Source organism: Meriones unguiculatus, chromosome 11, assembly GCF_030254825.1.
Source record: "Meriones unguiculatus strain TT.TT164.6M chromosome 11, Bangor_MerUng_6.1, whole genome shotgun sequence".
Lineage (NCBI taxonomy): Eukaryota > Metazoa > Chordata > Mammalia > Rodentia > Muridae > Meriones > Meriones unguiculatus.
In genome coordinates this window covers 98,419,380-98,434,816 of record NC_083359.1, presented here as the reverse complement: position 1 = coordinate 98,434,816, position 15,437 = coordinate 98,419,380, and the positions used below count along the sequence as shown (strand labels likewise).

Genomic DNA, 15,437 nt, shown 5'->3' with positions numbered 1-15,437 from the left:
GCCACGGATCATATAAGTTAGCTTCGCTGTCCTTGCTCATCTGTTGTGTCACCAAACACTCTCTGAGTATCTTACCAAAAGGCACTGGGTAGCAGACCTGAGAGTCCTGGGATAGTTCAGAGACAGTTTGACTAGGTGGCAAGTGACAGCATATTGCCGTAGGAACTGCACAGAGTGGCTTCTGGGATTCAGTGGTCAGGCTGACCCACAGGACAGTGAGGGATGCCCCTGAGGAGTACAGTAAGGGCTGAGAACTAATGGGACAATGGGAAGGCAACCACAATGGTGGAGGCAGAGGGAGGATAACACTTTCCCACTCCTGCAGCTCTGCAAGTAGAGGGTTCTGTCTGGGAAAGAAGGCACCAAACAGAAAGACAGGCCGGGGGGTGTACAGGGTACACAGGTGATGGGGAGGGGTGACTGATGGATTTGGGGAGGGGGTGTATGGAGAGCTTAGCTGGTCAGGAAGGAAGGGGGAGGGAAGGATACTCATTTACCTGAGGGCAGCTGTCAGTCCAGCCCCCACGTAGCTATTTCCACATTCTTATTGTTAGCTTGAAGACTAGCTGCTGAAGGGTTCCCAAGCTCTACGGGAGACTGGTCACCAGGGGCAGGACATAGCTGGCTCTGCACTGCCTCAGTCTCCAGAATGGTCCAGTGGGAGAAGGTCACAGGGTAGGGAAGCTGAGGGTAATGAAAAAGAAGGCTTCTGGGGACATTTCATGAGCCAGCCCAAGGGGCTTTCTGGTCCAGCCTGTTCAAAGTCGATTAGTCAGAGCCTGACAGAATGACGATTTATATTAAAAGATAATTGATTAACTTAGATTATGTTATATGGCTGGAAATATCTAGCAATGATTCTCTGGAACCAGCAAGAAAAACCGAAAGTTGCTCAACCTACAAGGCCGGAAAGGTTCCTGAAAGCCACTGGTCTTCTGTCCACTTTGGAAACCAAAGGAGCTGGTACTAGTATCAGCGAAGGAATAAATAGCAGCAGCAGCAGCAACAGCAGGAGCAGCAACAACAGCAGGAGCAGCAGCAGCAGTAACAACAGCAGCAGCAGCAACAGCAGCAGCAGCAGCAGCAGCAGCAGCAGCAGCAGCAGCAGCAGCAGCAGAAACACAACAGAGTAGATGACTTCACTAATAAGAGTGAAGGTCAATCAAGCAAAGAAAAAATTTAAAAAAAATAATAAAAATTAACAAAAAATCTTTCTTCAATTCACCCTTTATCTGGGCTTCTGTAAGGAAGTGCCACCCATATTTAGGGTAAATCTAAGAGCACTGACTCCTACTCTAGAGGACCCAGGTTCAATTCCCAGCACCCATATGGCAGCTTACAACTGTCTCTAATTCCAGTATCTAACACCCTCACACAGAGATGCAGATAAAACACCAAATAATAATAATAATAATAATAAGAAGAAGAAGAAGAAGAAGAAGAAGAAGATAATAACAGAAAGAAAACTTATTTGGTCTGTTTGCTTTTGCAATGCTATGGATGGAATCCAGTTCCAGGCACGTATATGCTAGGCAAACTCTCTGCGCTGAGCTGTGTCTCTAGCCGATGTAATACAGTTTGATACTTTAAATATGAAAACACTAAATGAGTGTTTTTTTCCATCTTCTACAGGCCAATAAGGAAGGCTATTTGTTTTATGTTGAGTAGTAAATATAAGTTGTCCTGAATGATTGCAAGTTTTCTTGATGTGTTTGGATAAGGAAAAAAAATAGAAATAAAGATGTATGTGTACTGATTTCATACTTCAGGATCTGGGAGATAGGAACATACTGGTTTTCTCTCGTATTTGTGCACTGAAAAGAATGGAAGGCTTACTTATGCTCTGCTTCCCTAACTGGCTTTTCTGTTCACATTCAAAAGTTGTTTCTGTCCATACACATCTGAGTGTTGTCCTACAATCTGGTGCTGGCTGAGGTGAGACCGACAGATCCCACTATGGACCCAGAAGTGAGGAGCTCCTAGGAGAAAAGTGAGTTAGGGACCCAGAGTCCAGACATGGTCCACACTGGAACATTCCAGCAAGTATTAGATTCTGAGCTGTGAGCACGGCCTCCTACGGCTCCAGCACTAAGTCCCCTCATCATAGTGTTATGAGAACACTATCAGAGACTCTGCTTTCGTCAAGTAAATAAAGGCTTAGGGTCAACCTTCAAGAACATGCTGAGTTCCTGGTGGCACATTTAGTTATAATTCCCACACGAAACTGCTTTGTTTGGGGCCACAGTCTCACCTACTTCATACACACATACTAGAGTTGTCTGGAGTACACATTAGGGTTTTACTGTTTTTCGATTGCTTCTCAGGAACCATGGCTGAAGATCCTGTGGGTTTATCAACTCAGATAAGTTTCACCATTGAAGCAAGCTGAGGAGAAAGGCAACAACCAGCCTGGCAGCCCTTAATCCTGCCTTGGCAGACAGGGGTAGAAGCCTGTGGGTCTGTTCCTTGCCCTTCAGAACTGTCCAGGCACAGACATCCTACAAGTATGCAAGCAGGAATGAGACATGTGCAAGAGAAATCTAGACATTCCTAAGCCCACATTACCCTCTCCAGATCCACTTTAAGGTCAAATCTGAGCTCTGTAACTTGTGAGTCTCTGTGCTAGGTGTTTGGGAGAGAAAGAAACAAAGAAAGAAGAGTTAAGATTTAGAAAACTAAAGACCCGTGTTTATCTTTAGAAAACTTATATTTAACCGTGGATGACACACAGCTGCAAATACTGCAGCCCACGGGTTCTGGGCCACATCGGCCTCATCACTCTTAGGTCTGCCCCTGCCTCAGCGTGTTACAACTTGCTGTCCTTATCTCTGTGACTTTTATCTCCTGCCCCTTCACCTCTTTCAGCCCTTCAGTGGACGCTTCCTTTAAAGCTCTCCGCCACCCACAGGCCTCTCCTCTCCCCCACTGTCTGTCCATCTCTTCTGTGTAAGCACCATGGTTGGCTGACTTTTTTTTCTGCTCCACCCAGTGCTTACAGCAGTTCCTAGTAGGCACTCTCTGCGTGTTAATGGAGTTAATGAGTGGTCCAATTAATTAATTCAGGATCGGGGAGGGCCATGTGCAGAGTTCTGATAGCCGGAAATCCAGAAGATGTGTGTGCTCAGCTTCTACTTGTCCATAACAACCAATCATTAACCAAGTGGCATAGAACAAGTACAGACTTCTATTTCACATCTATAGGTCAGAAGCCCAACTCTATCTCACTGCACGAGAATCCAAGCTTCCACTGACTGCAGGGGAGAACGTGCTTGCACACACACACACACATACACACACACACACACACAGAGAGAGAGAGAGAGAGAGAGAGAGAGAGAACTTCCAAGACTCCCTCTTCAGCCTCTCTCTTATACTTTTAAAGGTTACCATAATCATATTGGGCCCACTTGGATAATCCAGAATAGTTCCTGGCTTTGCAATTATCGTTAAAGAGCTCAATCTCATCTACAACTCAGTCTCCTCTGCCAGGTAGCCTAGTGCCACAGGTTCTGGGCAGTCAGTGCATGGATCCCTTTGAGATCTGTTATTCTGACCACTAGATGGACTGACAAGCAAGATGGTTTCCTTAGACTAAGCAGTTCTCAACTTGTGGGTCGTAACTCCTTTGGCAAACCTCTATCTCCAAAAGTATTTACATTCTGATTGATAACAGAAGCAAAATTACAGTCATGAAGTACTAATGAAAAGAATTTTATGGTCGGGGGGAGGGTCATGACAACATGAGGAACTGTGTTAAAGGGTTGCAGCATTACGATGATTGAGAACCACTTGCCTTAGAGCCGAAGACTGGAACTGCCAGGATATAAACCTAAAATGGGCACGATAAACATAAACATAAAGTGGATGACTGTGGAGGCTAGAGGGAGAGGATAAGGTGGTCATACTGAGGCTTCAGGAGGTGGACGTGAGCTTGGAGCAAGAACGCAGAGGGAGGGTGCTGTGCGCCTCTCCACAGATACTCACCTCCCCCATCCCTTTGTGTACAGAGACAGCTGGGTTTGCCTGTGGGGTTTCCTAAAGCAGCGTGCATGTGTGGGGTCAGAACCGCCCTCTGTTGCATGTTCTCATAGCACAGACAGAGAACAGCTAAAGCCTTGGTTCTCAGACACATAGCACTCACTTCTAACGAGCACAGCGTCGACCTCAGCTGTACTTGGGCTCAGGGAACCCGTTCCCACAGTGGTTCTCACTGGGATTGCCCTGTCCCTGGTGAGGCCCATTGACAGTCTCCAGGAATAAGACGGCAGTCCTCCTTCACCGTCACCCACCCTTGCCCATGACTCAGCATCCCGGAGACACCTCCTAGACACCATGCAGAGCAATGTGGACTCTGGGTGATGGGCTGAGTGGTGTCCTTGGCGTGCTCCCATCGTGAGTGGCCTCTTTGCAGCAGCACTGTCCCACGAGACATCCCAGGGCACAGCACTGTCCAGTGTGTGGACACAAGCCCTTCAAACGTAGCTAGTACATCTGAGGAGCTGGGCTTTTCGCTGCATGTTGTTTTAACCAACCTAGGTTGGAATAGTCACGCATGACAGGTACCTACTGTGTAAGGATGGTGTAAGGAGGTAACAACTTGCTGAGCATGCCAGAGAGGACACAGGAAACCAACGCAGCCTTTGGGGTTCACACAGGTTTAAGCTTTGCTTCCATGATTTTGTAATTATACCTTTTTTTTTTTTTGGCAAATCATATAATCTTTCTGAATTGAGTTTTAGACTCAAAGTTTTATCCATGGTATACTGGGCATACTAGAGCTGAGAGTGGGCAGGGCAGGCAGGTACCATGTGACCTGACATGAAACACTGGGCCTGCAGGGGGTGGAGGTGGGCAGTGACAGGTATCACGAGGCGTGAAGGGGAAGAGTGCTTTCTCTTGAAACTGAAGCCAGGCTTTCTTCCTGTTGCTTTTATCATTGCTTTCCAGTATCCTACAGACCAGGGGCACCTCACTGTCTGGCCCAGGGTGGACTGTACCCACTGCCTACCCATGAAAGCACCAGGGATGGCCTTGCCTGTGTGAGAGCTGTGTGGAGATGAATTGGGGCACCGTTACTAACACACCTAGCACCATGCCACTTACTCTGTACCCAGCACTCTGCTGCTGCACGCTGGGCCACACTGACAAACTGGAAATGTCCAAGACCTGCTCACGAACTAAGAGAGCAGACATTTAATCGCTGATAGCTCGTCACCTTAATGCCTTTTCCTTCAGTTTTTTTTTCACATTTAAAAAATCATTAAAATATAAAACTTCTTCATGTTAAGATATTTGTTTCTCTCTAATGTTTCGTGGAAGTCAGGATTGGTCCGCGTGAGTGTAATGTGTGCGTGTGACTGTGTGTAGTTGTACACGCAGGTGAGTGCTGGTATATTTGGAGTCCAGAAGAGGGGGCTGAGTCGCCTGGAGCTGGAGTTGCTGGTGGTTGTGAGCCGTCCAGCGTAGGTGCTGGGAACCAAACTCAAGTCCCTTAGACAAAGAGCAGGTGTCCTTAACCAGTGAGCCATCACCCCAGCCCCCAAATAACAGCTGTTTTTAAAAATCTCTTTCTCTTAGACTTTTTAAAAAACAGGCTTCTTGAAGCACAATTCACATACTGCTCTGCTCACTTGGTTTACAACATACAGATGAGTGGGTTTTAGTCTCTTTATAGAGTTGCACGTTGTGGTCAGTTTTGGAACACTTTTATTATCTCTGAAGGAATCCCACCCATTAGTCATTCCCCGGCTCCCTCTAATTGCCCTCCCCCTAATCAACCATCAGTTCACCTTCTGCCTCTGGATTTCCCAGTCTGGGCATTTCATTTGAATGAAATCATGTAACGTATAGTCTTTTAGAGAGTCTTTTATTTTATTTTCATTTTATTTCAGTGTGTGTGTGTGTGTGTGTGTGTGTGTGTGTGTGTGTGTGTGTGCATGCGCGTGCGCTCAGCAACTTGTAAGAGTCAGCTCTCTCCTTCCACCACGAGAGTCCCACAGGGCTTAAACTCAGGACATCAGGTGTGGCTGAAGCCACCTTTACCTGCTGAGCCATGTTCCCAGTCCAAAATGGCTGGCTTCTTTCACTCAGAATAACGTATTCAAGACTCATCCATGTTATAGCATATACTAATACTTGGCTAATTTTGTTATGAGTAAAATATTCCGTTGTACCAGGCCTTTATCTGCCCACCCTCAGATGACGGACATCTCGTTGCATCCTCTTTGGGCTAGTATGGACTGTGGGTATTTGTGCCCACGTTTTTGCTGGACACGGTCTCACTTCTTGTGGCTGCCTGCCTCAGAGTCGAACAGAGATGAGAATGCTGTTGGTAATGCTGTGGTGTGTTTCCGTGTTTGCTTGGAGCTTCCTAGCAAACCAGCCACGGCACAGCAGCAACGCCGGAGTTCCGTTACACATTTTCTTGGCAGAAATGGTCAGGAGCACAAATAGGTCAATTGTTCGAGGCGCTGAGAAGCCCATTTTTCACAGCCATGCCACTTCCTGTACATACCCACCTGTGGAGCATCAGTTCCTCAGCTCTTCTGCACCCTAATGACACCTCCCGTTCCCTCTGTATGGAGTCAGAGCTGCGTGGCTAGGCAGAAGGCGGCGTCTCACTGTGGTTTTGAGTTGAATTTCCCTAATGATTAATGATGCCGGGTGTGTTTTCATTTGCTTGTAGGCCATCTGTTTGTCTTTCTTGGAGAAATGCGTGTTCAAATCCTTTGCCTGTGTTTTAATTGGGCCATTTGTCTTCCTTTCCTGTCTCCCCGTTTGGCCCGAGCAGGATGCTGACATGCTGATAGGTGATGAGCAAATATGGAAGGAGGTTCAGGAGTCGCTGAAGAAAATTGAAGAGCTGAAGGCACACTGGAGTATCCTTAACTGTGGACCGGGCCGCACTGGTGGTTGCTGCCCTACTGGGAGCTTGGTGTCACTGGTGCCAGGGCAAGGTCTGAAAGCTCAAGCACTACATCTCGGCCCAGCCAGCAGTGTAGGGACCCACCCAGGCACAGATCAGCACAGATACCCTAAATCCCTTACCACCAGCTAACACTGTGGCCCAGTAATAGCAGAAAGGTAAGTCGTAGGATTTTTGTTTTATTTTCTCTTCCTTCTCTTCCTCCTGCTCTTCCTCCTCCTTCCCCCTCCTTCCTCTTCATTTATGTGCAAAAGGTAAAACTCATAGGCCCCCTTCCTCCTACAACTACTTTAGCTTCTGGAAAAGAATGTTAGACTCCTTATCATTGAAAACCACATGACATGCTGCTGGTGCTGTCCATCATGCCACAGAGGAGGAATGGAACTGCCGGAAATGGGCACAGAGTTAGTTTTTAATTGCAGAGTGGCCCAAAATGGTGGTAAGCAGAGTAGCATGGCTAGATGGGCACAGACCCTGCTCTGGTGGCCTCTCTTAATAAGCTGAACTAATTCCCAAGTGATTTCACTCCCCAGCCTGTCTGTCTCCACCTTCCTATAGTCATTAGGATCGTCTGAAAGAAAGCACCCATCTTTCCCTCGGGCCCTCCCTGGTACAGAGCTCAGCACCTCAGTGGGAAACTGGTTATAATACACACCACAGTAGCAGGGACAAACATCAGAGCAGAGGCACATCCGCATCAACTAGCTCAGAGTTAAAATTGTTCCTCCCTGTTCACCCCCTGGAGCAGTTTACATGAGAAATTTTGCCCTGTTTGCCAGGAGATGGTTGCCAGTATTGTGGAGGGAGGTTGGCATGAAGGCCTTTCCTGCTTGGTGAGGAGGGCGTGGATGCAGAATAGCACATCTGGTTTCCACTTGTAAGACTTCCCACCTCAGCCTTGTGACGAGGCAGAGCACGTTCTGGAAATGAGCAGACAAGTAACAATGGGAACCCAGCGAACGATGTTACAATACGGCTCAGGCCTTGCCACAGAAATGTCTGGCATTGTGTAAGAGACAGCCATTCCTCCTGACAGTTTGTCAAACATCTAATCCTGGAATGAACAGCCACAGAGGTCAGCACGGCAATCTGTTTCAAAATCAGTGCATTGTCTCAGAAACCGCTTCCCCCGACCTCTGGGGGATTCCTTCAGCAAACTTGAAACATCCACCTCACATGAATGCAAAAGAAAATCACCAACTGTCAATAATTCCCAATCACTGTCTTTGGTACATGAATCCCTTCTGGGATCAGAGCCAGGACACACCCTAAGAGGTGACATAAAGGGCCTCGGCTTGACATTCTCCCCAAGGAAATGGTGCTCCAGAGTAAGCCTTTTGTGCCTCAGCTGAGAGGAAGCGTCTCTCCTGGGAGGTTCATAGATCCCCCATTCCCAGGAGGACTCGCCGATGTTTTGTAAGCAGTGCTCTGCCGGCACAGTCAGCAGAAAGGTGGCTTTTGCTTGGGGGGAGGGGTGAAGAAACATTCCCTACGTGGGCTGTCTGCTCAGGGTGCTGCCTGCTGAGTTAGGACCCCGGTGATGAGGGCTTGAGTCAAGGCTTAGGGGCAGTGCATGGAATGCGGGGCTGTGAAGAGACAGGATTCTCCGCCCTACCTGCCTTCACCCTCTCCCTTCAGCCTGTCATGCTCAGGGCTGGTGACAGGAAGGAACAAGAAAGGCACTCACATCTCTGCCATGTGCTTTGCATATCCCAGTAAACCTTCCAACCATATTCATGACACCCACAACTCCGCCCGGCTCATGAGAGGATGCAAAAGTATCCCCCCTCCCCCATTTTTAGATACATTATCTGATTTGATTTTTCCTGAGACCAGCTTTTGATTTTCATCCTTCTCCGAAGCGTTTGACTTTCTAAAAGCTCCATCTCCGACAAAGGATAGAACTAGCTTAGGCTTGAACCAAGCTTTAATTGACGATAAAGATCTATACCATTTCCTCCGTAGTTTGAAATCTTCAGACGTTTTTCCCCAAGTGGAATTCTAACATGAGAGCAGAATAGTATAGAACCGCAGTGGTGGGCAGGGTGGGTCCCAGGGGGGAGGGGGACCCCCAGTCTCAACACAGCAGGGGAGCAGAGAAGCTGTGCGAAGGCTCACGTGCACAAGCAATCCCAGCTGTGCGGTGACGGAAGCCATGCCCTCGGTCCTCCAGCCGCCTCTGTAAGCGGGTGGGGACATCAGTCTGCAAAGGTAGCCCAGCCACTCAGGAAACCGAGGCAGATGGGCTAGTGGAGCCAGTGGATCGAGACCGCCCTAGTGGCATGGCACAACTCACGGGGAGTGGAATATCACACTGAGGTCCATGAAATTAATTACTGACGTAATTGGCACAAGATGAATCAGAAAGTTGGGGCTACTGAGCAGTGGACCTCCTTGCTCTTTTTAAGATATCATTTTCCCTTGCTCACGGCGCACATACACAAACTGTTCTTAATAGTTTTCTTCTCTCTCTTTTTACTTCTCCTTCTTTCCTTCCTTTCTTCCTTCATTTGTTTTTGTTGTTTTTTGAAACAGTGTCTCTCTGTGTAGTTCTAGCTGTCCTGGAACTCGCTCTGTAGCCCACGCTGGCCTCGAACTCACAAAGAGCCATCTGCTGCTGCCTACCAAGTGCTGGGATTTAAGGTTGTGCACAACCACACCCAGCCTTTAATATTTTCCTTCAATGTTCAGGTTTAAAACAAGAAGACATTTATTCAGTAAGGTGTAGGTTGGGGTCACTTTGTTTTATGACAAACAAGCGTATTTCTTCATCCGGATGCACCTGCTGCAGGCCTGTGCACTGGGATGGGATGGGCTCCATGCATGCCCAGGACTCAGATGAGTCAGATGCAAACACAAGCTGGCCTTCCTCAGGAGGGATTCTCTCTCTTAAACAGAAATAATTCCACAGTAAATAACTTGACGCCGACCTAAAACTTCAGTCCACTTTAATAAACACCGTCGTTCGCTTCTCAACTAAGTTGAAAAACAGAGCCTGTAGAGTTTCCATTCTCCTGGAGGACAGACTGGGTTACAGGACGGTGACTGGCATAAATAGAGTTTGCCCCGCTAAGATGCCACTTGAATGTGTTTTTGTCTCTTGAGTGTGTTTCCAGGCGGCTCATCTGGGCAAAGAAATGGATGCCCGGCCCCTCCCATGCCTGGACCTCGTCAGCCTCTTAGACATGTCTGTGTTTTCTCTGTGAAGACAGTGAATCCTTAACTGAGGTACCAACAGAGTGGGAGCAGGTTCTGGCTCTGTGCCAGGCCATCCTAAGCAGCGACTCTGAGCAGCTTCCCGACAAAAACATCTACCAGCTGAAGGTGCTGGACTGCGCCATGGATGCCTGCATCAACCTGGGCATGCTGGAGGAGGCCCTGTTCTACGCCATGCGCACCATGGAGCCATACCGGTGAGTGCAAGGCTAGACTGAAGCTCAGCGGTCGCCACTGTGGGCCCGGGGGGGTAGGGGCTGGGGGTGGCCATTGTTAAGTGATACCAACCCTGCGGCCTCATAGCCAGCGTTCCCACTGGCTTTCTGTGCGCGAAACCAAACCTCTGTGTCTTCACACATCCACCAGTCACTGGTAAAGCTGTTTCCGGGTTCCCAGCACTGTGCTTGTTCAGAAATGTTAGGTACTGTTGCTGTGTGGAACGGGTGACTATAATACAGTGTGAGGCTTGCTGACAGAGGCAAGCAGGGAGGGGGCAAAGATGAGCGTGTGACTCCGTGCTCTCTCTGTGTACCACTGGTGCACGTGAGGGAGGAGAATGTGGCACTCTCTAACTGGCTTACAGTGCTGCTGGGTCCCTTCTGCTTGTCAGAATGGATGGCTGTCAAGGTGCTTGTATGCAGATTGCTGGCCCTTATAGCCATCTTGTGACCAGGTGAGGAAGGGAGATTACTTTTCTCCCATAGGTCATTGCATCAGAGAAGAAACTATTGGTGAACTATGTGTAATCCATTACTCTGTGTGTGTGTGTGTGTGTGTGTGTTTGCTCCTATATGGTTTTGTAATGTGGAGGAGCTTTGAGGGGAAAGGGAGATGGAAGTCAAGATTGGCAGCGCTGGCTGCGTGGCTACAGTTTTCCCTGGGTAAGAACAGAAGTTGAAACTGAGGGCAAGCCATTGGGGAGAACGCAGGGCAGATGACCAGTCTGACAGGGCAAGGTCGCCACAAAAGAAGACAGTTGGACACATGGGACATAAAGGGGACAGTGTCTGCGGAGCAGGGCGCCATGCCTAGAACTGTCAGATGATGCAGACACAGCCTAGCCAAAGACAGCGAAGCCCATTATGGAGTCTCCATAATCCAGGTCTAGACCCACGGGACACAGGACAACAGTGCAGGGAGTGGCTCTCAGTGAAGCGGGTGGAACGCTGCCTGTCCCCACAGACAGCAGGGAGGGGAAACTACCGTGTCAAAAACTTAAGCAGGGTTAGGATCCAGGCTGTCGATATCGAAAGCGATTATCAAGCCTGTGTGACCCTAGGTCAGCAATCGGATCTGAGCCAGGACTAGGTGTGGGCAGAGAAGAGCCTGAAGATAGCCAAGGGCCCCCAAACAGGTAGATGACAGAGACCCACAGCCAGCCAGTGGCACCAGACCCGAGGGTGTTTCCAGACTTTGGCAGGTGGCTGCTTTCCTTCCCTTGTGGTGAACAGCTTTGGAAGCCGCCTGTGAGTCAGCTTTAATCTAACATGTAAGATACTGCCTGGAGGGCTGAGACTGGAGACTTTCCCATGAGCAGTGGAATGTCTGTTCGGGGTGAGGCATCTTGTGGGTTTTCTGGAAGTATGAATCGAACACGGAAAGATAAGGCTGCTCTCTCAGAGCCTTACTGGGTGTTGGCATGGCAGGCAGACTGTGATGGTTGGGGCAGTCTCTGAAGGCTGGGGCCTGGCCTCCGGAGCCCAGAACACAGGCGGCACAGTGAACAGATGGACCTGGGCCAGGAGTTGCAGACTGAGAGGTTCCGCCTTTCTCAGAGGCCCTGTGGTAGCACTGGCCCCCCACCCTGGCTGGTCTTTGAAGCAGATTTTTGCCCCATTATCTCCTTCTCTTTGCCATCCAGGCTGCCCTGCCGAGGCCAACCTGACACGGTCCTTGAAATGGCCCTGCCAGAAGGTCCTGGCAGTCCTGAATGCATTTTGAATCCTCTTTTGTACACACGTACAGAGACTTCTGCACAGCGTTGATCTAGCTGGCACTTTGAGCGACACTTGAGTCAGACAGAAGCTTGCCACATAGCAGCCAGGTCCCTCACAGCATCCTCCCTTGTGTGTGAGAAACTTTTGGTTACATCTTTGTGGTGTTGGCCAGTCACATTCTCTCTGTAAATGTGTGCGCAGTGACAGGTCTCCGGGCCTGCTTCAGCCTCTTCCCCTGGAGAGCTCTTTAAGGCATTGCTCTGTGCTGTGCCGTACTGTCCCACTCCCCGTGAGTAGGACTTGTGCCGTCAGAGGCCCTGCAGAGCAAAGGCGATGGACAGTCTAGAACCAACACAGCTGAGAGAAGCAGGAGCATGCTTTGTCCTTTTCCTTTTAGTGCGGGGCCAGTGAAAGTAGGAGCACAGGCCAATGGGTGAGCCGCCCCACCAGCCACCTGACGACCTTGGGACAAGAAGGGAGTGGGAAGGTGGCAATGATTTCCATGTGCTTTCAGTCACCTGCACAGTGGCCCGCTGCTGCTCTAGGTAGGCTTTTGCCCCCATTGAGCCAAGGACGTGGACAGTTAGCTAGGCCTGGGTTACTCAACGGTGACTGGATTGCCCTCTGCAGGAATCATTTGACAATGTCAATCTGCTATTTGCCGTGCCCAGATTGAGGTCAAGTCTCGAGTGAGCATTTTGCCATCCATGGCCTTGGGTGAGCTCTAACTGCTGACCTTGAAGGACAGCATGCCCAGATTCCATTTTCATCCCGCCCGCTGCTCCCAACCGCTGTTTTGCTCCTCACTTATTTCTTACTCAATAGATCTTACTTAACTTTATGGTGCAATTTAATACAGACCTTTTCATTAAATCTTCCACAAGGCGAGTTGGGAATACAGCAAAATGCCTGGCTCAGCTCCCAAGTGTGTACACCTCATTCTTTTAACAGATATACGTGTGTCATCTCAGAATTGTGCCCTTTTCAGGTATGCACAGTTTGTTCACTGGGTCAAACAGTGCTGGGATTCATATCAAACCATTGGATTCTTCTCTGTGTGGTGATGTGGTCAGATCCGCATGGCATATTTGTTCAGATTCCTGACTGCTTGGCTGCTCTGCCACCACAAGCTCATTTTAAATTTGGATAGCCGTCATCACTACAATGTCACTTCGTCTTCAAGAGAAACGATGAATCTGTTCACTTATTATTATTATTATTATTATTCCTGAGATAAGTTTATTTCTAAATATTATCAGGGCCTTCTCTATCCCCTTAATCAAAGCCTGGCGGTGAGGTTTGTTGATACTCATTTTGTTCATAAACAATAGTTTTGTGGCACTGGAAATGACACAGTGTGAGTTACCTGGGGGAAATGCAGAGAAGGAACATCGAAAAAATGCACTCAAGTTCTGGGCGCAGACGCTCGCTGTCCTGAGACATAGAGCTGGGGGAAATGGGATCTGCCAGGGAAAGAACGCCGAAGGAGCAAGATTACCGCTCAGGTAGGTGTCTGTACTTTCTTGTCAGTAAGAACCCAGGCTGGCTGGAGGAGAAGTGAAGTGCAGCTGGGGGTCGGCAGCTAGGACGTGTTTACACTCAGGCATTTGTAGCTCAAAGTGCTGTAATCCCAGAGTTTGTGGCAGCACTTTCCATTTCGCTAGTCATTCTGTGACCTTCTCCCATTGACTTCCAGCTGGCTTTCCTCCCCAAAGGCCTGCAGTTGCTCTTTTGTAGTGTTTGTCAATTCATAGGACGTTAGGATAGACAGAAGAATTCGTCAGGTGCACGTCGCAACAGGGAGACCGGGATAGGTGATGGATAGAGTCACACCCCTGAGCTCAAATCCTGAGATTGTCCCGTGTCACATGGGTTTGTTAGGCCAGTGTCTGAGGACGCTTGTGTCAGCGTCTTTCACCGAAGCTCATTTCCAGGGCTCAGGTGAGGTTCTTGGCTGTTGCACCTGGTTTAGAACCTTCTACTCCAGATGCACAGGTGTGCAATGCAGAACCATCAAGCCAGATCGCTCACACAGAAACAGTGCCCAGATGTCACTGGGCATTTGGTTCCCTCACTGTGCTCAGTGTTTACCTTCTATGGTAAACATTAGAGGGTTAGTTTATCCATTAGTGAGCATACTCTTTATCCTCTGCTTACTGATGTAGATCATTATTCTTTATCTAACTAATCACTTTTTCCCACTTTGTAGTGTCTTTGGCAGGACCTCTATACCAATTTTAAGCTTGCTGTGTGTGTGTGTGTGTGTGTGTGTGTGTGTGTGTGTGTGTGTGTGCCCTACTTAGATTTAATCAGTTGTGCTTTCAGTTAACTGTCAGTTCCGTGAGACTGGCCACCAGCTATGGTGCTTTGACTTCACACTGGCCCAGTGGCCCAGTAGTGGTCAAGGACTCAGCAAGACTTTAACCTTTAATATGAAAACTTTTCATTTAATTCCAAAGGACAATATGTTCTTACTTCAGAATCTAGAAGCAAAACCAAAGGGGGGAAACATGAAAGGTAATTGTGGAGCCAGGCATTCTGGCACACACCTGTAATCCCAGCACTCAGGCAGATTGCTGTGATTTCAAGGCCAGCCTGGTCTACAAATTGAGTCTAGACAGCCAAACCTACATAGAGAAACCCTTTCTCAGGAAAACACACACACACACACACACACACACAAAAAAAAAAAAAAAAAAAAAAAAAAAAACTAAACAAAACAAAGTTAACTGGGAAAGAGGAGGGAAATGGCAGAGGAGGAGGTGACAGCAGTGTTCAGGAGTCAGGAACAGAGGTGATACCAAAGTGTTGGCTCCAGCTCAGACCTTATTACTTGTGCCTTCCTGGTGGGTAAAACCCGGACCTCATAGGAGTATTGGGGTCACATTGGGAATAACAACGAGCAATTTCTCTAGCTACACGTTTCTCGCGGACTTGGAAAAAGGAAAAACTGTTCTTCAGTGGTTCTCGCCTCACAAAAGAACCCTGTCCTCCGTTAGCCCTCCCTGTTAGAGACGGGTGACAGGGTATAGTCCTGTGTTGACCTGGTTGCACTGAATGACTCTGTTCTTGAATTAGTTGTAGCTTGAACTGTGGCCCTGCTCTTTAGCTTTGGCTCTTGAAGAGAAACGTAGGGCAGTTTTGTGTAGAATTGCCGAAGGCCCTGCCTTGTTCCCCTCTAGGCAAACTGGAAAGATAAAGCCGAAAGGCAGTTTAGTATGGGCTCACCTGTTCTTGTGAGCACAGGGCTGGCGACCGTCTTCCCAGCCCGTCCCGCCACTCCAAGCCTCCTGCTCTCGAGTAAGTGCTGCCCATTTGCACAGAGCCCTGAGCGACACTGGATAGCAGGCCAAACTGTC

At 48.6% G+C, this 15,437-nt stretch overlaps 1 protein-coding gene across 3 annotated transcripts in view; it reads left to right on the top strand.

The window, feature by feature from the left end:
* Positions 1 to 15,437, top strand: part of Smyd3 (SET and MYND domain containing 3) — a 523,810-nt gene that overhangs the window by 433,816 nt on the left and 74,557 nt on the right. For all 3 annotated transcript variants that reach the window (XM_060364774.1, XM_060364775.1, XM_060364776.1), the window contains 2 exons: positions 6,791 to 6,878; positions 10,164 to 10,338. In XM_060364774.1, coding sequence (XP_060220757.1) covers positions 6,791 to 6,878; positions 10,164 to 10,338 — 263 coding nt within the window. The remainder of the gene's footprint in view (positions 1 to 6,790; positions 6,879 to 10,163; positions 10,339 to 15,437) is intronic.